This window comes from Lissotriton vulgaris, chromosome 11 (genome assembly GCF_964263255.1).
Source record: "Lissotriton vulgaris chromosome 11, aLisVul1.2, whole genome shotgun sequence".
In the NCBI taxonomy this organism is placed as follows: Eukaryota; Metazoa; Chordata; class Amphibia; order Caudata; family Salamandridae; genus Lissotriton; species Lissotriton vulgaris.
The window spans coordinates 401,432,355-401,455,932 of NC_141699.1; the positions used below are offsets into that span (position 1 = coordinate 401,432,355).

At 44.3% G+C, this 23,578-nt stretch overlaps 1 protein-coding gene across 1 annotated transcript in view; it reads right to left on the minus strand.

Moving 5' to 3' along the window:
• Positions 1–9,563: 9,563 nt before the first annotated feature.
• YKT6 (YKT6 vesicular SNARE protein) overlaps positions 9,564–23,578 on the minus strand; it is a 118,631-nt gene continuing 104,616 nt past the window's right edge. The window contains exons 7-8 of the mRNA XM_086943437.1: positions 20,044–20,145; positions 9,564–15,934 (exon numbers count right to left, since the gene is read on the minus strand). Of these exons, the coding sequence (XP_086799563.1) occupies positions 15,899–15,934; positions 20,044–20,145 (138 nt within the window). The 3' untranslated portion in view covers positions 9,564–15,898. The remainder of the gene's footprint in view (positions 15,935–20,043; positions 20,146–23,578) is intronic.

Sequence of the window (23,578 nt, forward strand, 5' to 3'; positions counted from 1 at the left end):
TGGTCTCTTATGCGGACGAACCCCAGATTGGTGTCTCCCTGTCAGCCATACTCACTCAACCTTTGGAAGACTAACTACCTGTCTGGAGCAGGTAGCCAGCTGGATGGCTAGAAGCTTTCTCAAGTTAAATGGGGATAAAACAGAGGTTATGGTGACTGGCAATAAACTGTCACTCTGGGTCAATTCCTCTGGCCCCCATATTGGGGGAGCATCCCACTATTAAACCTGAAGTAAAGAGCCTTGGAGTCATTTTAGATTAAGATCTAGCCATGGTTTCCCAGGGAAAGAAGGTTGCAGGCACCTGGGCAGCCTCCTAAGGTCTCTTCGGAAGGTACTCATACGGCTCCCTATGGAGTGTCGTAGGACAGTGGTTCAAGGCCGGATACTCTCATGTCTAGACTATGGCAATTTACTCTATCTGGGTAGCCCCTCATATGTCACCAGAAATCTGCAGGTTACTCAGATTGGAGCAGCAAGAGCGTTGCTGGGCCTACCCAGAATGTAGTCCGCTTGTTCAGTGCATGCTCCGCTTCATTGATTGCCTATAAATAAAAGAATAGAATTTAAGGCCAATTGTATTGCTTATAGGATAAAGCATTCTTCGGGTCCGCATAGCCTTCAAAATCTCAGCACTCCATACAGTGCCCCCACAGAACTGAGATCCAATGACCTCTTCCTTCTGGAGATGCCCAGAATCAGGAAAGCAAGAGGCGGGTTGTTCATTCGTCTACCTGGTCGATAAACTCTGGAACTCCCTTCCTATCCATCTAAGATCACACAAAACATAACTGAGCTTTACGAAACAGTTTAAAATGTATCTTTTTTATCTAAGTAGCGCATGCCCTCATTTGTCCTCACTTGTTCTGTCAGTGCCGGGAAGCCCTTGTAGGTAGGTTGTGTGCTCTATAAAATAATTGCTCAGAATTTGCAACAGGTTTCTATTTCCCTTAGAAGCTGCGACTTAACAGCTTATGTTTTGTATCATGCACAACTGGGTTGTTGCACTTGGCTTGTTTGGGAGCTAAAATAACCCCAAAAAAATATTCCATACCAGTCACACATTGCACCAAGTGAATAAGGGAGGGTTTTCCCTCCACATATAAACATGGAACCACAGTTTAAAACTAAGCTATGGTTCAGGCTCAAAAACATAAAACCAGTGAAATTCACCAGTTCTAGTTCTCTGGCACACACAACGCATGCCATAAATAAATTCACCCGCTATGTTTCACTTTTGCTAATCTGTCTTTTTTTCCCTGTGCATTGCCAAATGGTTGTTTCCAGCAAGGCAGGTGTTAGTAATGTCTTTCATTATGTGCACCATGAACCATAAGTAGCACATTTCAGTTTTAGTTGGTTTTTTCCCAGTGAATTTCAAGAGTTTTTATTTTTTATAATACACTATGTCCCTAACGCACACTGTGCATCGTATTCAGCCGTGTGCAGCGGGGCGTTGTCACAGATTTGGGCCTGTAGCCAGGCCATGTACACAACCCACTGAAAGAAGCATTCCTGCTCTGCACGGATTTCGGCTGTGTTCAGGGGGCTTTCTCGCAGTTTTTTTTAACAATTAGTGAAATTTGGAAATAGAATGAGGTTTGCGATTTTTGTTTCACTAAATGTCAAACTAATCAACTAATTAAAATGGCTGCTTGTTCAATCACGTTTTGATTTTCCTCAACACGCTGTTTTCTGCAGTTTTCTGGTGTAGTACTATAGTCTTTCACATCGCTGGTTACCCCACCCTTCCCAGCTCTCCATTGGGGTCCACTCTTCTCATTGTGCCCCTCCATTACTGTGAAGTTTTTGTCCCACAGTGCAAAAGTTGTGAACTGGACTCGATTCACGATTTTTAAGATGGAGCAACAAAATTAATCTTACAGGGCCCTTCGCCGAACAAGCAAATTTGTATTACATTTCAAATGTGATTGACAAGAGTCACACAATCAGTGAATCGTGACCGCATATGGCACAGACACACAAAAGTGTTAACCTTTTAAAACCCACTCAGCACATTTTTAAATGATTATATTAAAAAAAAAATACTAAATGGATTGACAGTAAATCAACCTTGGCACACTACAAGTAAAGTTCTACTTTTATGCTAAATTTGGTGCGCCAGTTCACCTGCAAACACTGGTTCAAATTAAGTACTGTGGCGAGCCCTGACATACATTTATCTACATACTAGTTTGTTTTGTTAGGCATAAAAATTAGGCACTTGAGTTTCGAATCACTTTTTGATTAAAACATTTCATATTTCCAGTGCTGGGAGGATGAAAAGGAGTGCAAGGGGTCTTCCACTAAGGGTACCCGGCCAAGGGAACATTGCAAAAGCGCCAAAGTGAGGCCAAAATCTAAACAGGTTCATGGCACCCCAGTGGGTAATCATCATTTTAGGAAATCGGAGGCAGACGTGTTTGTCATTTTAAATTTCACAGCTGCATCGGCTCAGATTATAACTACTTTTTCCACACATCACTCAGAAAACACGAGTTGAAAAGCGCGATAAAAGTTTGTCAACCTTTATTAAAATACAATCTCTGACAGACAAGTTATTTGACAAAAATCACGAAAAGTTAATAAACTCTTTGCAAAGTAAAGTTAGTGTTACATACTTGGTAATTGAAGGTTCGCTTAAATAAAACATTCCTCGTGGAGTGCTGAACTTTCAAGATTCTGGTGCACATTTTTAAACACATGTTGCATCCTTTTCTAAGCAACGCTGTGTTGGCAAGTTCTGTATTTTCCGTTTTTGCAGGAGCGTGGATGAGTGGAGGGAGGGTGGCTGGGAGAGAACAATGCTATTATGCACATTTTCTGAGGCTGATTCCAAGCACACACAAAAACACACTGATTTGAGTAGGAAACAATGTTGTCACATTGGAGGACATCGGGGAATTTTGGGGATGTGACAAACTCCAACTGGGTCAAACAATGGCCCAAAGGGAGTAAACATATACAGGAAGGCGAGTAGGCAACTATAACAACCGAATAATCTGTATTTAGGAGTCAGCGGGGTGGACAGCGAGCCCTTTAGAGACTGGTGGCAGTACAGAGGGGTGACTGATAGGAATAATTCTGCGTTTGCTGCTTAAATGTTTCTTTCTATCTGGATTTTACAATTAAAGCATATTCATGCAGGTTTTTGATCTGCAGTCATCAGCTTTGTTTGCAACAGTTTATTTTCGGGTGTTGGTGGTCAGCACCAACTTGAGAAGGGTTTCCTCAGATTAACAAATGCGGAAGTTTGGCTTACAGGTGAATGAGATTTTAAGAGCAGCTGGTGGGGTGGTTTCGGGTGAACTGAATACCAAAAAATATGAATGATCCTGCCCGAGTCCTTCCTGCCAGAAACATGTTTAGCCACAACCACTAGTGCAGGTCGTCCTTGTTCACCCGTAGGCCAGGCCCCATTCTGCTTCAATCTAGGGATCCCGACAAGAAATGCATCTTATACCTAGGAAATCACAAAATTCCTAAGATAGAGAAAATACATAAGAAATCTCACAATTCTATCACCTCCAACCCAAAAATTGAAATCTCTTGATACTGACAGGACTAAAAAGATGAGTTGATGCAAAACGTAAAAAACAAGTTATTCACCTCACTTTGTGAATTTACTCCAGGTGCCAGACTGGATACGGAAATCTCAAAATCAGTACTCCTGCCTGCTGATGCCATTCCATTCAGAAGCTCCAAACTGAGCCACATATAAGCGCCACCACGCACCAGTTTCTTTCAGGACCTCTCCAGAGCTATCACACATAGAGCCCATTGGAAAATTGACCTCCTAGTGTGTAGATTTGGGACCTAATTAAATGTAATGGACTATGCAGAACAGGTAGGTTGAATGGCGGTGAGGCATCTGCGCTTAGAGTGTACTTCAGAAAGAACCTTAACAAAGGTTACTAACTTGTTCTTCTGATGGATACATCCCTCACCTTGTGATAACACTGCAATACCTTCCAAGGTGGTGGGTCCGGGGAATAGCTCAAACTAAGTAGTTGTGCAGGACTGAGCGGGCAAAATGCCCATCTCGATGGACCTGGCTGTCAAGGCAGTAGTGCTTCATGATTGTGTGCACTTATGCCCATTTAGCTGCCTGAGAAATATTCAGGACCGGTCCTCCGCAAGGAAGTAGCGAGAATATCTCCCAGTCTCTACTTCTGAGGCGGGGTCGCTCTCTATGAATACTTTGGCCAATACAGCATACATCTGGCATAAAATGGGCATGTGGTCCTCTGAGAAGTGGTCTGAAGAAGATGGCAGGTGCAGTGGGTCAAAAAGGAATGGCAGGGCATAGAGGAGTTGGAAAATCTGCAGTAATCATTTGTCGGAAGCGAATAGTGGCTGATCCTGCCTCCTACTGAGTATCTGTGCACTGGTAAAGGTGCACTAAAGGGGAACAGAGGTTATGGCTGAAGGGGCTGAAGATTGGGATGAATGCCTGCCCCTGCTAGTCTAGTCATTGTCTGGTGGGTCATGGTCCGACCAAAAAAGGGCTTGGAAGCCTGTTTTCTGGAGGACCGAGATGCTGTAGATAAGCCAACCCTCTGGCTTATCAAGCATTAGCAAAGCCAATAGGTCTTGCCTATGCAAGAGGTATTGGCTTTGCCAATATGTTTTAGCCATGTTGCACACTAGCAAGGCTAAAAGGTAATGGGGTAAAGGACAGTGGAGTGTCAAAGCGGAGTAGAGTTGAGTATTACGGACTGGCGAAAAGTGGTGTGAGTAGAGTGTCATAGAGTGTAAGGGCATAAAGTGGAGTTGAGTAGATTATTGTGTCATGGACTGGCACAGAGTGCCATGGAGTAGTTTAGAGCAGATTGGAGTCACGTACAGGGTGTTGCTTTGAGTAGAGTGGTGCAGAGTATACTGTTGTAGAGTGGAGTGGCATAGAGTGTAGTAGTGAATGAGAGTGGAATGACAGAGTGGAGTCAAGTGGCATACAGTAGAGTGGAGTGGCATAGAGTGAAGTGGAGTAGTGTGTCGTACAATAGAGTGGAGTAAAGCGGAATAGAGGGAGTTTGTCACAAGGGCAACAGGGAAGAGAAAGACCAATGGGGTGACTGGTGGGAAGTCCGGGTACTTTCAACCCCTTTGTTTTCTCCTCACCAGGAAGAAACGTGGCCAGCCTCAAATACGGAGCTTTCTACTTGCCAGGACGGTCCGTTTAACTGGGAAGATGCCGTCCCCTCCTGTGACGTCATGAGTTGCCGCCCAATAAGGAGCCCCAGAATACAGAACACAGTGTTTTTCCTATGGGGTATACGGAGAACACTCCCTGCCTTGACCAGACGTGTAGGACAGGACAAAACCAGCCCGAAAAGAAGAGGAGGACTTCTCGTGGCATTCTTGCTTTATTTTGCTTGTTTGTTTTCCTTCACTTTTTGATTTACTCACAAGTACTGAGGGGTAAAACTGGCTACTCACAAAAGACGAGACTATTTAAAAATAAAACCGCCTCTACCCCGACGCAGTGTACGTCGTATTCCTTCAGACCCCGCTACAGAGTTGCATAGAGCATCAGAGTGGAGTAGACTATCAGAGTGGAGATTCATAAAGTGGCCTAGGGTGGAGTGGCGTAAAGTACAGTGGTGCAGAGTAGACTGGTGTAGAGTGCATTGGTTTTGAGTAAAGTGGTGTAGAGTGCATTAATGTAGAGTGCAGGGATGTAGAATACAGTGGCGTAGAGTGGTGCAGAGTAGAGTTAAGTGGTGCAGAGTAGAGTTAAGTGGCATAGAGTAGAGTTCAGTGGTGTAGAGTGCAATGGCGTAGAACACACGGTTTCAGGGTAGTGTGCAGAGGTGTAGCGTAGAGACCAGTAGTGTACAGAAGAGTGGCGTAGAGTGCAATGATGTGGAGTTCAGAATAGATTAGAGTGGAGTGATTCAGAGTATAGTGGCATAGAGTGCAGTAGATTGGAGTGGTGCAGAGTGCAGTGGCATATAGTAGAGTGCAGAGGTGGGGAGTAGATTGGTGTAGAGAGCAGTGGCAAGGAGCACAGTGGTGCAGAGTAGAATATAGGGGTGTAGCGTGCAGAGTAGAATATAGGGGTGTAGCGTGCAGTGACAGAGTGCAATGGTGTAGATTGCAGTGGTGCAGAGTAGAGTGGTTTTGAGTTCACAAGGAGAATAATCTACAGTTAGAAGTATCCATAAGAAACAATTCTCAGTGCAGATGGACATGTTTGACAAATTGTTTCTCAGGGGTGCCGAATATGGGCACAGGAGGGCTGGATGCATGGCAGTTTTTCAGGATGTTCATATGAAACAGATTTGCAAATAATGAATTATAACAGCACTAGTTTGCAGTCTGTGGTTTTTCTGGAAAGTGTGCACTAATCTGGCCCCTCCTCGACAGGCTTTGGACACACCGGATTTGCATATTTCTATTCAGAACTGGCACCAATGGTATTTGCAGCCATTAGGAGATGAGTGAATGCAGGCCGAATGCCTTTGAGCACTTATAATCAGGTCCATCCTTGTAGAAATTTAGCATACAAAGGTTTGCAAGGGGGAGGGGTGGGGACAAATGCAAAAGGCGCAGAAAGCAAACATCATTCCTTATTATTTAGCCACATATATTAATGGAGTGCTAAAACACACCCGATATGTGGTGCAAATGTTAGTTATGCTGCAGTGTTTTTGCACCCTCTATTACTGCACAGATCTAAAGGACTCCTTTTGAAGAAATGTGTTTCTAGTGATTGAACCTCACACCAATATGCTAGTGGCTGTTATTACAAACACTGCAATGCCACACGCTCTTTAGGACTCTATTTGAAGGGGCATGGAAAGGATGGGCAAGAGTAAGAGGGGGTCCATTGTGGGTCTGGAGGGGCATGGAAAGGATGGGCAAGAGGGCAGTCCAGTGTGGACACAGCTTGCTGTGGGAGCAGTTTGTCGGATTTAATATCTGGAGTACTTCAGGCCAGACGAATAAACAGAGCATGAAGAACTGGGGTCACGTTCAAGTTGGAGGGAGTGTGTCAGGATGAGCTTCAGACCAGGAACAGTCTTCACTTTGGAATCGAAAGTAGAAATGGAAGTGACATCAAGTCTGGGGGTCTACGTCCAACATAAACCCGCAAGCTTCCAACAGATATCTTCTCAAAATGCTCAAGGAAAGTATGGGCTAGAAGTATCAGACATAGCCTGCTGCCTCTAGGCGAAATGTTCAATTTTTACAGCTAGCACTAAGATTTGTTAAACCACTTTAAGACACAGCGAGGATTGCAATCCCACAAATGTGTCGCTCACTGCAGGAAACAAGGAGGCAAGCTGGTTCAGACAAAGATAAATAAAAGCAATGAACTTTCCTGGTCATCACCTCCTAACTGACCTTGGCCCACTAAGTCCAAATTGGTTTCTCAGTGATGGGATATAAATAAATGCCCACTATACGTCTTTTATAATTCCAGATCGTATTACAATACTTTGCAAAATTCTCTTTACACAGTGAGACATCGCCATTTGACAGCTGTACGATTTAAAAAAGTTAACAGCGTGTATAAATAATGAAATGTTGGTAATAACAGTGCACAGGTTGTCAGTCATGGACAAATCTATATGATGCTGTATGTGGGTAAGCCTGTGACTTGCAAACATGTTTTTTCAACAAACCTGAGGTTAAAAAAAAGTCTGCTTTTTCTACAGCACTTCAACACTTCTTTTATTTTCTCTAAAATGGTTTTGCTTTAAACAGGCCATTCTTTATTCCCACAGACTTATAGGTGTGGTTTGACTGGTGCCCTGGTCCACTAGTGATATCACAGACTGAAATCAGAAACCTGGAATGGTGTTATAAAATCCGAGTCCCAGAGTAAAGATGATTCCTACAGTGACACCACCGTTTGGAGTGAGTCGCAGTCGGCCACCTGATTCCCGCAGTGAGTATAAACATGGCAACAGTGTCCTCCAGCGGTATCACAGTTTGGTTCGAGTCAGAGCCGAACATCCTTTCCCTGCAGTGAAGCCAAACAGGTCGAAATATGGGTAAGTGAATTGTGGGCGAGCTACAGGCTTCGTCAATGAATGCCTGAAAATGTATCACTGTAGAGCCAGTCTGTGAGGGGGAGACTGGGCTCTCGAGGGACTGTGACTGACTGCCCTCCAGAGACGTTTTAAGGTATGGGCAAAGTGGGCTCTGACCCAGGGCCACACCCTTTCAGGGGCCCCGCTGATAGAGCCAGCTCTGTTCTGCAGATAATCTTTCCCTGATAACCTTGAATAATTCTTAAATAGATTGTTTAAAATAGTGTTTTCCTTTCATTTATTTTTTAATGAGGCTGATGTGTGAGTATATTACAGACATTCTGCAGAGAAATAGGTTTTGGTTTCATTCAACATCCATAAAAAAGTTTCTTTGAGATCATAACAGGACCGCACATATGAGAAATGGGAGGGAGTCACAGAGATTAGTTGTAGTAATGTTAGTGAGCTGCTGCTGTGTTACAATATTGAAAACACGCGTCACTATGCCAGAATATTAGATGTAAACACATTTAGAATTTGGACGAGGGTGCCTGTGCACTGCCAGTGACCTGGCCACAGAGGGCTTGAAAGAGGTGACACTGGATCATAAAATCAAAGCATTTCCGAACTGGGGCCCCCAACATCCTTAAAATGCCCCAGCTGCCCTCTCCTGGCCCTGAACAGGCAAGTACAGGCTGACTCGTCGAACATGGAATGTTAGAAAGCTTCTTTCATTTGGAAAGCACTCCAGGAAAACTATAAGCCCAGAGTTCCCTTACGCAAGAAAAAGAAGAATAAATGAGTTGCTCCCCAATCTCCGGGCCCGCTGCCGGAGCAACAGCAATGTCAAAACTCCAGACACAACAACGGAGATCGTAAGAAACAGAGGCCGGAAACTAGGGGAGGAAGGGAGTCTCCTCTTGAGGGAAAACTGCACGTGGCCGCAGACGGGACACAAAACCCCGAAAAGATCTCAGCAGCCTGGGCTAGAAGGAGCGCCCACAGGGGACCCGCGGGCTCATAATGCCAAACAATAAACAGACAGAAAGGTCCCCACAGGGCAGTACGTTTGTAGGTCATTCACAGACCTACGGAGATTGTGGTGTTTGTTACGCAGCGCGCAGCTGACAGCCAGAAGAGTAACAGGCCACGGAAACTGCAAAAAGACAGGAACAAGCTGTAGAAAAAGACCGCAGCAACTTTGAAAGATGACGACAAGCCACTTGGCAACAGCAGGCGAGGCCAGGTTCAAGGGTCACTGTAATATGCATGCTAGGTCGGTCTCGGCCCTTCACAGACAGATGTGGAACAGCAGCGCTACCAGCCTCCTGCTAGTACAGCACTTCCATGTATTTACCGGGTGCATGTGAAACAATAGCAGACCTCAAACCCAATGCCAGAATATGGCACCCTTCTTTACGAGCTACGCCATCATTTTTCTGGACTTGTAAGAGGCAGACATGGTTTTAAAAATACTTTTTAGAATCCTCCCCCCACTGCACTTGCAACACTTCGATCAAAGAAAGAGAGACGACAAAACAGACCACTACCACCGTTTGTAAGAAGTAATTACATCTTCCATTATTTTCTTTTTTTAATCGTTGGTCCCCCTTGGTGAAATATAAAGGCATTTCTGAGGAATACATATTTATTTGCCATTGGTTAACCTTCCACTTCCCAACAGAGCCCCACAGTGGTCTAGCCGCACTGAAGGCTACTGGGAAGCCATGCACAAAAGGGAAAACCGCTGACTGGACAGGAGCTGTAAATGATGCTACAGGCTTGTACAAGAGAAATGGACAGATTAGGACATTGCACCGGTGCCTTCAAAAGTCAAGCTGAGCAGGGCAGTCTCAGCCGCATCAGGCTGAGCGAGGGGTTTGATTATTTCTATGTCCGACGAGAAAAGCAGTGGACATGTTTTCATTCAATCTCAATTCACTACCTCAGCCACACTGCTCATAAGAGGTACAGAATTTGAGGAGTAGTTTCCAGAGTTCCCCAACGACAAGACCACCTCTGGGGGCAGAACGAGCTAAAAAAGAATTGGCAAAGCCAATAGGTTTCGCCAATAGGAAAGACCTTATGGCATTGCCAATATTGTTTAGTCATGCAAGACAGTCGCAACAGCTTTGGTGCCTTGCTAGAAAAAATAAAATTAAAATAAACGCAGTCTCTGTGTCATTTGGTAGGTGGTGTTCAACAGGCCGACATGCACCTACAAATGGGGGATGGATTCCAGGAATGCGGCAGGCGGGGTGTGAAGCCACATCTTGTGCGGTATCTCAAGGGAGAGAACATGAGTGAAAAAGAGGCAGGAGTAGTGCAGGGAGAAAAGCACACACTGCGAGAGAGAGCAAAATGGGTGCTGGTGGGGGGCGAAGAGTACCTAGGTAAGACAGCAATGGGAGGGAGAAAGGCATACATGGAGACAGAGAGGTAACACATATAATCTCATGAGTGCTGAAACAAATAGAAAAAAAGTAGTTCCATAAACGAGGGTAGAGGAAGCTCAGAAGTCAGCCAATCAAAGAAGAGGATTCAAAGGCTATGCTCCAGGCAAGGGACAAACACAAGATTGACAGGCGGAAAGCAATGCAACAGAAAGCAAGTAAATAAGAGTTAGAGTAAAGCCAACCAGTGGTAAACAATGGGCGGACTACAATCTTCTGTATGTTTTGGGCAATCGCAAAATATGTCTTTCCCAACCAGACAGCTATCTGGTAGGCTCAACCTAATAAGGAAGGTAAAAGTCACTATGCAAGCAGACACCATCTGGAGAAGAATCACCAAGATGAAAACAGAAGTAGGTTTTAATACATATTTAAAAAAACTGAATACTGGCTAATGAAGAAAAGTAAAATAGGTTTCTACATACGTTAACGAATGCCTGCCTAGAAGCTGGCAGAAAACATTTTAAGAACATATGTTTAAATATATATATATATATTTTTTTAATAACAGGCCTCCGCAGGAGCTGAAAAGAAAAGGGGACTATATAAGTTTTTGAGAGCACTAAAACTACTGCTGAAATGATCGATACATTGGAGGGCAAAAAGTCTAGGGTTTGCAGCCTTGCACCAAAGTTTGGACACATCGTTATTTGGAAACGATAGCTAGGAAGCAAATGCTCAGACCCTGCAGTACTGATACTGAGGTTGTGTTTTTCTAGCAGACAATGGATGTTTTAATAAAGAAAAACACAAGCTTGTCTGAAAGAAACTGCTAAAACACCACCCAAAAAGCAACATATCCCACAGGTATGAAAGTAGCAAAAACATTTTCGACAGATATACCCTTCAAAAAAGTTTATACTAAGTGGACACCATGTCAGCCAGGAAGAAGTAGCGATAGGAAGGCAATAAACAACACTAATGGACGTACAGAGGTTACAATATTTATTGGACCAAATACAGCCCTGTAAAGAGTATACCACTATGGTCAGCTAATATTTAAATATATAAATTCAATGAATACAAAATAGTTAAAATGCTGAAATCTACTCTCCTTCTCAGTGATTAATCAACTTTTTACAGTCTCTTGTTTTTCCTCTTAAAAACCAGTAACCACAACTATTGAAAAAGTACGAATTTCCTGTCCCTATCGTTCGTATTCTAAGAGGACCAAGCAATGGAGAAGGGAAGGAACAAGCTGTGTCTTCAGAAACTCGAAATCTGCTTTGAGCCGCACACACAATCCAGGATGGAAAAGGATCTCAGGTTGGTGCTGTGATAAGAAATTATCATGCAGAGATTTATTTCCAAGTAACTACCTCCCATATTCAATCATTTGAAAGCAACTCATAAAACACTGCTGATCCCTCTTGCTTTCAAATAGAAGCTTTAAGTGAACTGAGAAACACCTGAAGGAACAAATAACCACATATGGACAACAAACACGTGAACCAAGTCATCAGCACGCAGAATAAATGCTGCACTCTGGACAGACCCGGGCATAGGAATCGGACAGGAATAGGCACACGTGTAGCTCCATCAAAATGCATTTAGCATTAACCCGGTACAGTTAGGTCTCACACTAGTATTAGACCACAACTACCCACATATTCATATTTGTATTTGGAAATCTACCGGTGTGCCCCATCGATGGGGCTAAGGAGTTCTGCTAAACTCATCACAAATTGGCATCAGTGCTAAACTGCTTTAGATCAGAGTAATTCGAAGGAGTATAAAAAACGAAAAGAATGTTTGAACAATTGGTGCATCCAGAAGAGGGGAATTACAGGAGTATGTAGTGTTGCTAGTTAAAATGAAGTTCACGCCTTACATGAACACAAACAGAAGTTTCAGACATTCCTGGATGAAGTTTTTCAATCTTAAACCTACACTTTATTTTCCCTTGCTTTGAAAAGGAATAGAGGAGCTTATAAAGAGCACATTTTGTATTCCACAATTTAACCTATGGTTCATTCGAGGAGGGAGCATGCTCCTGAGAGTCTGCTAATTTTAAAATAGCCATAAAACAAAAGGGCGCGGTTGTATAGCGAGGTTTCTACAGCTAGCACCAATCACTCCCGTGATTGTCAAATTAGTGTATGTGACTGAACCGGATCAAACTTATCAAGACTTGCAGCTGCAGTGGCTTGCTAGGAAATCTGCCAAGTTGCTGACAAGCACATCCGGTGTAAGAAAGAAAAAAAAACTAGACGTTAACCAAGATCCGAGCCTCGGCCAGAATTACAGGACCATGGATGCTTCACTGAAATTATCACTAGTAAAATAAGAACAATGTTCACATTTGTGCTTCTGCTGGCGAGCTGCCAATATAAAGGAAACTGATTTATAGAATAGCGGTCCACGTAGTTTACGAACTCTTGGTGCTGCACCCCTATAAAGGAGTACCTCAAATCCAGGCACCCAGTTTGCCGCACTTTGTAAATGTACCTCAAGCATGATGAGAGATGACCAGCTAAAACCTTTCTGTCTCATTTAGAAGATCTAGGAAGGATGGGCTGAAATATCCACTGAGAATCAATTCTGCCTACTGATTCAAAGCAACTCTACTTGCACTCACGTCATATGCATCTTGGAGGATTGGTTTGCAAAGAAATGTTGCATGTTGCTTGAATACTATTCATTTTTTGTGATTCTTCGTGAACACAGATTTCAGTTACCTCCTTCTGGAATGGGAATGGATGCACTAAATTATTTTCTGTACTAAACGTTTTCAAGTTACTGAGCACCATACATGCTGGGAGAAGAACATATCAAGGGACCCTGCACACACAACAAAAACTCCTCTTTATTTCAGAAAGGCAGTCCACGCCCAAGCTCTAAAAGAAAGATTTGTGAACCCGTAAGGAAACTCTGTCGTGGTCATACAGAGCAGAAGGTGCATTTTTGGAAAATCAAAGCTTAAATACATTTTCTTGCAAAAATCTGCCAATAATCTCAAAGCAGTTTTCAGGATGGTTTCATTACTAGGACCGATGCCTCGCAGTCTTCTACCAACACAGGATGCTCCAATCTTCGCAGACATCACAAGTACAATCTTGTACTAACATGGGATGCTCCAATCTTTGCAGACATCACAAGCTGAATCTTGTGAGCTATTATGCAGATTTACTGTGGCGTCAGAGCAGCGAGTCACCAAATGTCTGAGCCACAGGTTGTGTCACCACCCTGGAGAAACCCCAAAATGTTGTTAAAAACAGGCAGTTTTCTGTGCCAGAGACTTTTGCCAGAGTTGGACCTAATTTGTATACAGAAGGAGTCTCTGCCTAGAAGTCTCAATAGGGAGGTCAGTAAAGCCCGGCTGGCAACAACTAACATTCTCTTGTAGTCCACTTTATATCTCCCTGGAAACGCTCAAAGTAAGGGCTAGCAAAAACCCAGTACACCCTCTGCAAGGAATCTTATTCAAGCAAAGTGTGACCGAATGTTCTGCATCCTTTTTCCCTATTTCCGTCAAAATAATATATTGAAGTCTTGACATACAATTGCCATTCAAGAGCATACCAATCAGACTTTAACTCAAGTAGAGACAGTTGGAATGCTACCAGCATAAACATTTATATTAAAATGATTATTTCAAGCCACTGTTTCCTGCTAGGTGCTTTTCTCATTCATGCAACCCGTTGCAAACACAAAATTCCAAGAGATGATGGAACATTTAATACTTTCAAGCTGCCACCACTGCAAAACTCAGCAGCCACTAAAACATGAAAGGGGAAAAAAGCAAACGATAAGACATTAAAACAAGCTACACATCCGTCTCATATCCCATAGCAGAACTAGGTCTAACAACAATTCCGCTGTGGTTCCAATAAAGGAGGATATGTTTGGGTGCTTTAGGGAAAAGAATTGATAGTAAGATGGAGTCGCTTTCAGAGAAGAAAGTGGGGTTTATTTCTGAAGACTGAGGGAGTTGGGAAGGTCTCAGCCACCAACAGTCACATAAGGATGAGGAGGCCTGCGTGCAACATTTCAAACCCAATTATGATATTACACAATACACACACTGGCCTCTTTCTGACATTTACTCAAAGGACGCAACTTATGTAGTTATTACCTTCACTTGGCTACGTCACATTTAGGGCAAGACGTTAAACCCTGCCTGTAGGACAAACAAGAGTTCAGAGGAGACAACCACTTCAGCGCTTCCTCCAGGAATATACCACATAAATATGATAACCATGGCCACCCTCACTGAGGAGACAACCAATGTACTTTCCACCCAATGGAAGTAAATCTTTCGGGAGAGCACTGCATCATGCCTTTCAAGACAAAAAACACAAAGGTGACAACTAGTGCAAGCTTTCACGTATTTGACATCACAAAGCTGGCAACTCTACTCCAGTCCTGACCTAAAGATATCAGATCACTGAATAGACAGCAGCCAAACCTTCACAAACGAAAGCAATATTAGGTCTGGCCTTCATCTAAAAGGTCTCATCATTCCAAGGACAACCATTTCGTTTAGTGCCCATCACAGTACAGAGGGGAGAATAAGACAGCAACATCCACCTAATAAACACCAGATTCAGCGAATAAACATCATCCAATGGATACAATCACTTAAGCCTTCACACAGAGGTAACCACGCCAAGGAAGAGACAATCATTGCTCTCATGTCTGAAGATGTAATAACTGAGTGTCCTAAATTTGTTGCAGTGAGAGTACAGACTTGGCGCTCCGAATCAAGCTATAATCAGTGATTGTGATTGGAAGGTGTTTGATGTGTGGAGTTAACTTAAATACGCTGCATAAGGGTTTCTGAATAGCATTTTAGGACAGAAAGGACAATCCGGTATGGATACCTTAGTGTCAGAAGAAAAAATCCAATTTATGAAGCTATCTATCTCAATATCTATTACTTTAAAGATACAGAGTGGCTTAAACCATAGAAAACACATCAGTGAACTGCGAAGGCACTCAAGAACAGCCTGACCGTCTCTTTTCCAGCTCCTACACCTATCAGATCGAAGGAGTGCATAGGATTGCTCACAAAGCAGTGTGTGTCCTAACGGCTTTAAATTGTTAACTGCAAGAGCCCACCGTCTTAATACAAAGCGACACTTATTTTGTCACCACAAAAATCACTTCAACATCTTAAAAATGTGACTGTAGTTTGGTTTCTCAAAAAATGAATTGGATTACAACAAATAGGTTCCATGAGTGACCTGCAAGATTTAAGACTGTCTTAACAGAGAATCAACACTGACATAAATATTCATAAAAGTTCTGTTTCCCGACACCCCTGGATTTCGCTCGGAGGCCCAGAGGAAGGAGAGGAAGGGACCAGCCTGAAACAGAGGACACACACTGGCTCTCTCCCATCTACAGTTAAAGTTTGGTTTCATTTTCTTCACTTGTTCTCCTTGTCGTTAGGCATACATGGAGGTCCAGGACATGAGCCGAGATCTGATCGTTCTGGAAGGGAGACTTGTAAGGTTCGGTCCGTCACATGATCTCACAACAGGAGTTCTGCTTCCGGGCCTAAGCGGAAAAAGAAAAAGAATAGTCTGTTCTTGATTCTGACCATGGACTAGCTCTTTGCAGCTCCTTTTGCACCAAAAGCACTTTAGCCACACACAAACATTGCATCATCAATAGAGTACAAGTAGTCCCAAGGTCGTTATAAAAAGACTTCAAGTCATTCCGAATGCTGCAGCGCGCACATTACTGAAAATTACAAGTCGTCCGTCAGTATCAACAGATTTGACAAACCTGCACTGGCTCCCAATAGTCAAGAGAATTCACTTTAAAGTTCTATGCATTGCGCACAGAGTCATGTATAAGAAGGGTTCTAAGCCAACCCAAAGTTTAACTACCTATGACCCCACTAGAACTCTGCACTCCACCAGCAAGCAACTCTTTTAAGTACCCAGAATAAAGAGAGCCAGGAGCGGCGGCCGCTCCTTTGCATTTTTGGCACAAAAACTCTGACACTCCCTTCCTTCTCAAATAAGAAAAACAGAATCACAATTTAGAACATTGCTAAAAACCGCCCTTTTTCATGAATTGGTCAGTCAGAATTCTATCTGTTAGCTATCTCAGCACAGGAGGCCCTTATGCGTAGCAATGCACTGTACACATTTCCATGAGTAGAACAGAATACAAAAAATGTGCACAGAAATGTAATTCAGGTTTATGCCCTGTGGATTAGTGTCCAGTGTAATTAATGTACTGCTAAGCAGCTTCTCTGCATAAATGACTTCACCCCCCACCCCATGCTTGTGCTGACACTGTGAAAATGCATACATTTTTCTTGAACCGTAGGCAAGCAGAAACTAGCCAGAAAAGAGTGGGTAGGGTCCGTCATATGCCATAATTGTTCGCCAGGAAGTTCTTTATTCATTGTAAAATGTGTCATATTTATTCTTACTTTTGCTTGTACAGTCTGTTCATGCTGTGCTTGAGATTGTGTGCCTTTTGCCTGCGTTGCTTCGACTCTATGGCATGCTATTTTTGTTGGTTCTATTCCTGCAACAGTTCTCTCAGGTAACATAACTGGTTCTATTGTACAGTGCTCCGACACTTTCGGGTAAAGTCTGCGCTTTATACAAATGCATTAAATAACCCTGCTGCCTTCTACCTCACTTAAGTCACCAGTGATGGGTGTCTCACTCTTCACTGGTCTTTCTGCCTTCTACCTACACAAATCAAGCAACTCTGAGAACATTTGAGTCTGTCTTCTTCTTAGTCACGTGCACAATTCCTCCATGGTGCCTCTAACTGTTTTCAGCATCTACATTTACACCCTCCTTAAGATCATCAGTAATCACATCCCCATTTCACACTTACTTGTACATAAAAATACAATTGTAAAAAATCCACTGGAAGACTGACTTCTTCAGTAAGGGTGATGGATGGCAAGCTTCTTTAAACGTAGTATCTCAAAAAATACAAAGCAGTTCTGCCTACAATTCAAAACTTAACAATCTCTACAATACCCACACTGCGTTTTATATCCTGGAAGAGACATCCTTTCTAAGCACTGAATCAAAAAGCTTAGAGTTTATCCATGACTCAACCCTGAAACTTGATCAATGGTAACCAAACCGCCCCACTTCCTCCACCAACTCTCAGGCTTTATTACCTTCCTCTCTGTAAGGAAAATGGTAAAAGGCAACACCTCCATATGTCATTAATTGAACAGTACATTCTACTATCTTGGCCAGCTTAAATACCAAATAATCCATCCCCACTCACTGAGAATCAAGCGGCCCGACTCTGGCTCTAGGTAGACTATACTCTGGTGGTTTCAGATACTTCCCAGACCAGGACGCAGGGCCCTGTACTCAGGTCTTTGAGAACCTCAACTGCAGGAGAGCGGCACTAGCAGGAGATAAAATGAGCCTGCATGTGTGTCCCATGCCTAGATATTGGAAGCTACCGATACTGCCTTCTTTCCTCCCAGAAACTGTGAATTGATATGGACAATATTCAGCACTTGCATCCCCAATGTGCTACTAGTGTGTTTATAGCAGTCAAAATTCCTAAATAACAGGGACCCAAGGGGAGCAGTCACCCCAGCACCCTCAGCAAACACCTTGAGTGCAAAAAGACATGCTGTCTTGAGATTGCAAATGGGCCTGTTCTGGAGTTTGTGCCTCAAACCTCGAGGTCACCCACCTCAGCCTTAAATTTGTAGGAAAATGAAGGGATTTGCAACCAACAGTCCCCAAGTTCTTCCTCCAACTCTGACCTGCTCTGCAAGTAAATAAATAGATGAAGAGTGGCAGTAGAAAGGCCTGCCTGAAACTGGTGCCTTTGCAGGTGGAGTTCTGGGAACAGTGACAGAGGAACCGACTCACCAAGGGATATTGGAACACAAATGAGTGGGTGTTTAGACAAGTCATCTGCACCGTTTGGAAACGTTGTGCCATCTTGATTTATGTTTATCCCCACTGGACTTAACAGTGTGCAAATCTACTAGAGATGCTTTGACTTTTAACAGGAGACTTTTTACAGCAGAGCCTTCAGTGCTGAGAGAAAGATTGTGAGGGGCAGAAAAGGGAGAGGTGAGAGGGGCAGAAAAGAAGTGAGAGGGGCAGAAAAGGGAAAGGTGATGGACAGATATTGCTCTGAAATGGTAATTTCAGAATCCGTGTGCATATTGTCCCAAAAAGTTAGCAGTTTTCATGCAGGTCGGTCTCATCTATGGTGGAAGTAACATATTTCCAGTCCACATGTTCAGGCACCTGCCCTGTCCCCTTTTCTCCCGCACTGGTGTCCTGAGGAGAAAGGTTTTAAACTTTGAAAAGCCAAGCCCCGTCTGACATTGCTAGCTTTCGCCTGGCACCCAATACTCTGTGGCCCAATACTGTCTGGCTCGAGAAAAAAAAAATCACGCTTTTCCTTTCTCATCTACTTTCCCCAACACGGTCTGTTGATACAGAACCCATCTGGAGGCCTTGAAAAATAACTATCTCGTCAATTTTCTATTCTGCTCCATCTTTCCCCCGACTTGAGTCGACAATCTGCATGCCACTGGAGGTGCTCCACCTTTCAATAAGAGAGGCTCTGCTGCAGAGTACTGGGCTGAAAGGGAGTAAACCTAATGTATACCTCCACCCATATTGAGGGTGGCTACTAAATATCCTACTAGGCTAAGAGGAGATTAGCATTGGTTTGTGGTAGGTGTGTTTTGCAATTGCATGTGGTCAAGAACCTGTGTTCTGGCACTCTGATCCACGTGGGACAGTGTGCACAAGATGGTGATTAGCCAACAGGAATGCCTCGTCCATCCCGCCTGTGTCTTTATTCAGGGGCCAATTCCCGAAACTCACTTGTCCATCTCATGAGCTGGGAAGAATAACCCTCCCTTCCCTTGAAGATCAGGTTTACCCATTTTCAACTCAATCTTCCCCTGCTCACTTTCCTGTGCTGCACCGTCTTTACCTTGTCCCTGAGGCGTAACCAGTCTGAGTATAATCCACACCCCAAGACCAGGTCTGAATAGCCTGACCCACAGTATCTACCTAAAAAGTCCCACCAAGATCAGGACAAAGGAAATGGATGGCTCTCCTGAATAGAGGAAGATTTTAAACTTCAAGCCAAGCTTGCACTGTATTTGGCATTGGCAGCCAAAGCGTGCCTTCTAAGGAGGAAACACATGGCACCCCTCGTGCCAGAAATTCGTACTGAATCTAACACGGAGGAGACTGCACAGGAATGTTGATCGAAGGCAGGAAAATGCCAGCTTCTACCTTCGTTCTGGGCTGGGGAAAAGTAATGGACGTCTTGTGTCTTTACAAACATTTTGAATCTTGGATGTCATCACCAGAAGCAGTTAATTCTGCTCACAGTCTGACACCCAGACAATCACAGCCACGGCATAAAGTCCCAAGAAGAAATTCAGTTTGGAGTGCAGAGTTGCACTCATTTCCTCCACTCTTTGTGGGAAGCAGTCTTTGAGAAAGAAGGCAAGGACAACAGGTTTTCGCAGCTGTGTAGAAAACATTTGCTTAAATCTGTGAGCACGGTTGCTGGGAGGAATATCTAGAAGGTTTTTGCAGGTGTGAAAAAGGCCATTGACTACCTGTGTGGTGTGATGCGTGTGTGAGTATGACAAGTTAGCATGCAGTGTAGAAAATACTTACTGTTTTATAAAAGGCCTTGGACTGTGTTCCTAGGACTTCCGACTTCGACACTAGATCATCCAACTTCTCTCCTCGTAGTAAGAGAGATTCCATGGTGTTGTGCTGGAAGAAAACAGTTTGGCTGTTAGTAGCTCCTGAGGCAGTAATGTGAGCACAAGTAGAGCATCTCAAACCCCTCCTCCAGCACCCTCAGGCCTGGCCTTTAGTGCAGGCCTGGCCCATGTGGACTTATACAAGAGAGCACTGAGACCTGTCTCTCCACACACCTCACACACAGGGTACCCTAGTTTTGTATCAAACAACCCTAAGTGGAACTAGTTCAACACCATAGACTGCTCAAACCGAGGGAGTTCCTGTGGGTCTCTGTTACTGCTAGAAGGTCACGCCTTGGGAGACAGGTGGAGAGAGCTCAAAATACCACAAGGTATGAGATGCAGAAACACTGAAACAATCAATCAAAACAGAAAAGAAAAAAGCAAAGCAGGTTATGGAAATTCAGGGAATAATAACAATCCAACCACACCCTACCACTCTTTACAAGTTCACATCCGCCCTTTGCCTGAGAGATGCATCCTTTGAAATATGACAAACAAAATTACGAAAAGGATGTAAACAAAGAAAAAACAAGGAAACTCCGATTGGCGAACTTAATAAAAGGAGGTCAAAAACTAGCGACTCCCTTCCTTGTTATTCAAGATAATTCCTTGCCAAAGTCCAAACATGCCTCTCCCCGTGTGAGCAATTCTAACATTAAGAGTATCTCACAACTCCACGAGCTTGTCCCTCTCATAGGAAGTAGTTCTTATCCACCTATTACACTGGTTCAAGTCGCATGTTCGACATACTTCTGCCATCTAGTGTCTTAATGTGAAGTAGTTTTAATACATGAAAAACAACCCGGATTTTTAACAGAGGGCACTGTGCAACCAGATCATATAATAGCTTCCACAGAAACTCTAAAACCTACCAGGAGACTACTACAAGCAGCATTTCGAGGGTTGCCCATTTACTTACTTTTTTGCATGCATGGATATACTGGCTGATATACAAGTGAACTTAAAAAAATACATTAACTAATAGAATGCGGGTTACATTTAAGCAACATATAATTTTGTAGCACTCACTTTGTTCAATTCACTTGTTACACATGAAGGTACAAGCTGTGGAACTGACAAACGCTGCTAGAAGGAATGGCAATATCCAAGCTAAAAAAATGTGTATGTTTGTAGGAATCTGGCTCTGTATATGATATTGCCACTAGGTGGTAATACAGTGCACAGACTCCAGGGGTTCCCCATAAAATGTACAGGGCTCAATGCAAAACCCAAAGTACTCTATTAGTGGTAGTGTGGGCAAGCAGCCTTAGGCCTAACACAGAGGAGTGTAAGACATTTATTGCACACACATGATGAATAAAGGACACACAACTCAAGAAGGAGATCCAGACCAATTTAATACAATTATACTTTGTTTGAACTTTATTTTAAGAGCCAGGTCTTCGTAATAAGGCAAGTACGTTTTTAATTAAAAAATACTTTTCACTTTCAAAAATCGACACAATGTTTTTCACACTGTCCAATGTTATCATTTGGGGAAAACAATATTGCGGTTAACCAGGTGAGTATCAAACTTAGAGCTCCAGTCGTCAGAACCATAAGTCAGCAAGGGCCAGGGATCAGGTAAGTACCAAGACTGCACCACTAGCGGCACAAGGGCGGATGGGCCCAGAGGTCAAAATCGGCGCTCGACCCAATGCTTTCCAATGGAGACAGGGGGTGCCTGGAGCCACACTGCTTGCAGGTAAGGAAATCGGTTGCAGGAGTCAAGCTTTGGCGGTTAGCACAAGCACGGGGGGGCACAAGGCAGCACCAAACATACACCAGCAGCGGCAACTGGGTGCAGGATGCAAATTCGACGTTGGGCACCCAATGCTTTTCAATTTGGGTTTCCCTGATGCCAAAGAGGCAGCAGGTGTGGCACCTGGGGTTGCAGGAGGAAGACCAATGACATCAGAGGTAAGTTGGGATGTCGGAAGGGCACTGTCGGTTCAGTTCACCAAGGACCAGGGGCTTCGGCTGCAGGGATGCCTTTGGAAGTTGGACTCTTCTTACCAGAGCCGGTCCCAGTTGGGGGAAGCCTGTGGATTCACACTGCAGGCGTTGCGTGGAGGGCAGGAGAGGTCAGCCAACGCTGGACACTTGGTCAAGATACCTAGGGAGACTTCACTGCACTGGTGAGCAACTAAGTCTCGGGCCATGGACATCGGGTGCAGAGCGGGCTGGAGACGCAGATTCACCTGGATCCGGAGTCCTTGGATTCGGTTCCTTCTGGACAGGGCCGCTGTCCTCAGGAGATGGGAGTCTTTATTGAAGAAAATAGTCCTCCCAGGGGTTTTGGAGGTCGTTGTTGCAAGACAGGTTGCAGGGTTGTCGAGGCTGGAGACAGGCCGGTAGGACTGGGGCCAAGGCAATTGTCTTCTGACTTCTGCAGCAGGGTGTCTTCTTTTTTCTTTGGTCATTGCAGATCTGAGGGCTAGGTCTGGGGAAGCCACCAAAATACCAACTATAGAAGGCTTTTTAGGGGAGTGACAGCTATGGCCAATGGGCACCTTACCTACACCGTTTTTTATGCCATGCAACTGTGGGAGGGAGAACAGGCCTAGCACCGATTAGAGGGGTCTCCCCATCTTTAAGATGGCAGGGACTGAAAAGTATGATTCACCTTGCTTCCCCCCACCTTAGGGGTAGGATTGGCAGAGATGGACACACTTATCTTTTTGAATTTTCCCGCTGGCTTTCCCGCCCAAGGTGGGGGTGAAAACTAGGGGCTGCCATCTGCTGCTAGCAGCAGAGGCTGGGCGGGGGTTGCATTGCAAAGGAGGAAGCCTTTGAATCTTACCCTCTTCGAGCACTGGCCATCCTGGGGGGAGGAAGCATGACACCCATGCCCAGGATGTGCATTGTTTCCGGTCCCATAGAGCAGGGGCTCTCTACGCAGGGGTCCAGAAACAACATGTCGGGTGGTGGGTGGCTGCATACACCTGATCAGAGACCACACCTGGGTTGGTTGGGATTCATGGGGCACCTCTGAGGTACCCTCTGGGTACATGGTACAATAAATCCCACACTGGCATAAGTGTGGGTTTAATGAAAGGAGTATATTGGTACCAAACATTCCTGTATTCAGTGAAGCGATCATGATGCTGTGGAACTAGAGTTGTCGAGTTCCCAGCCCATGTACTCTCTAGGGCTTCACTGGCACTTGCAATATCAGGAAATGGTGCTCAATATTGTAGGCGCATATCTGCTGATGCAGATATGCCCCCACCTGTAGTATGGTGCACCCAGCCTTAGGGCTGTGAGGCTTGCTAGAGGGGTGACTTACCTATACTGCCAGGCACCGCTAGTTGGCATGGCACCAAGGCAGGGCGCCATGTCAACCTTGTTGTTTTCTCCCCTCACAGGGACTTGCAGGCTGCCAGTGAGGGGGGTTCCAAGGGACCCTCTCCAGCTCTCAGGCCCGAGATACCCAGGGT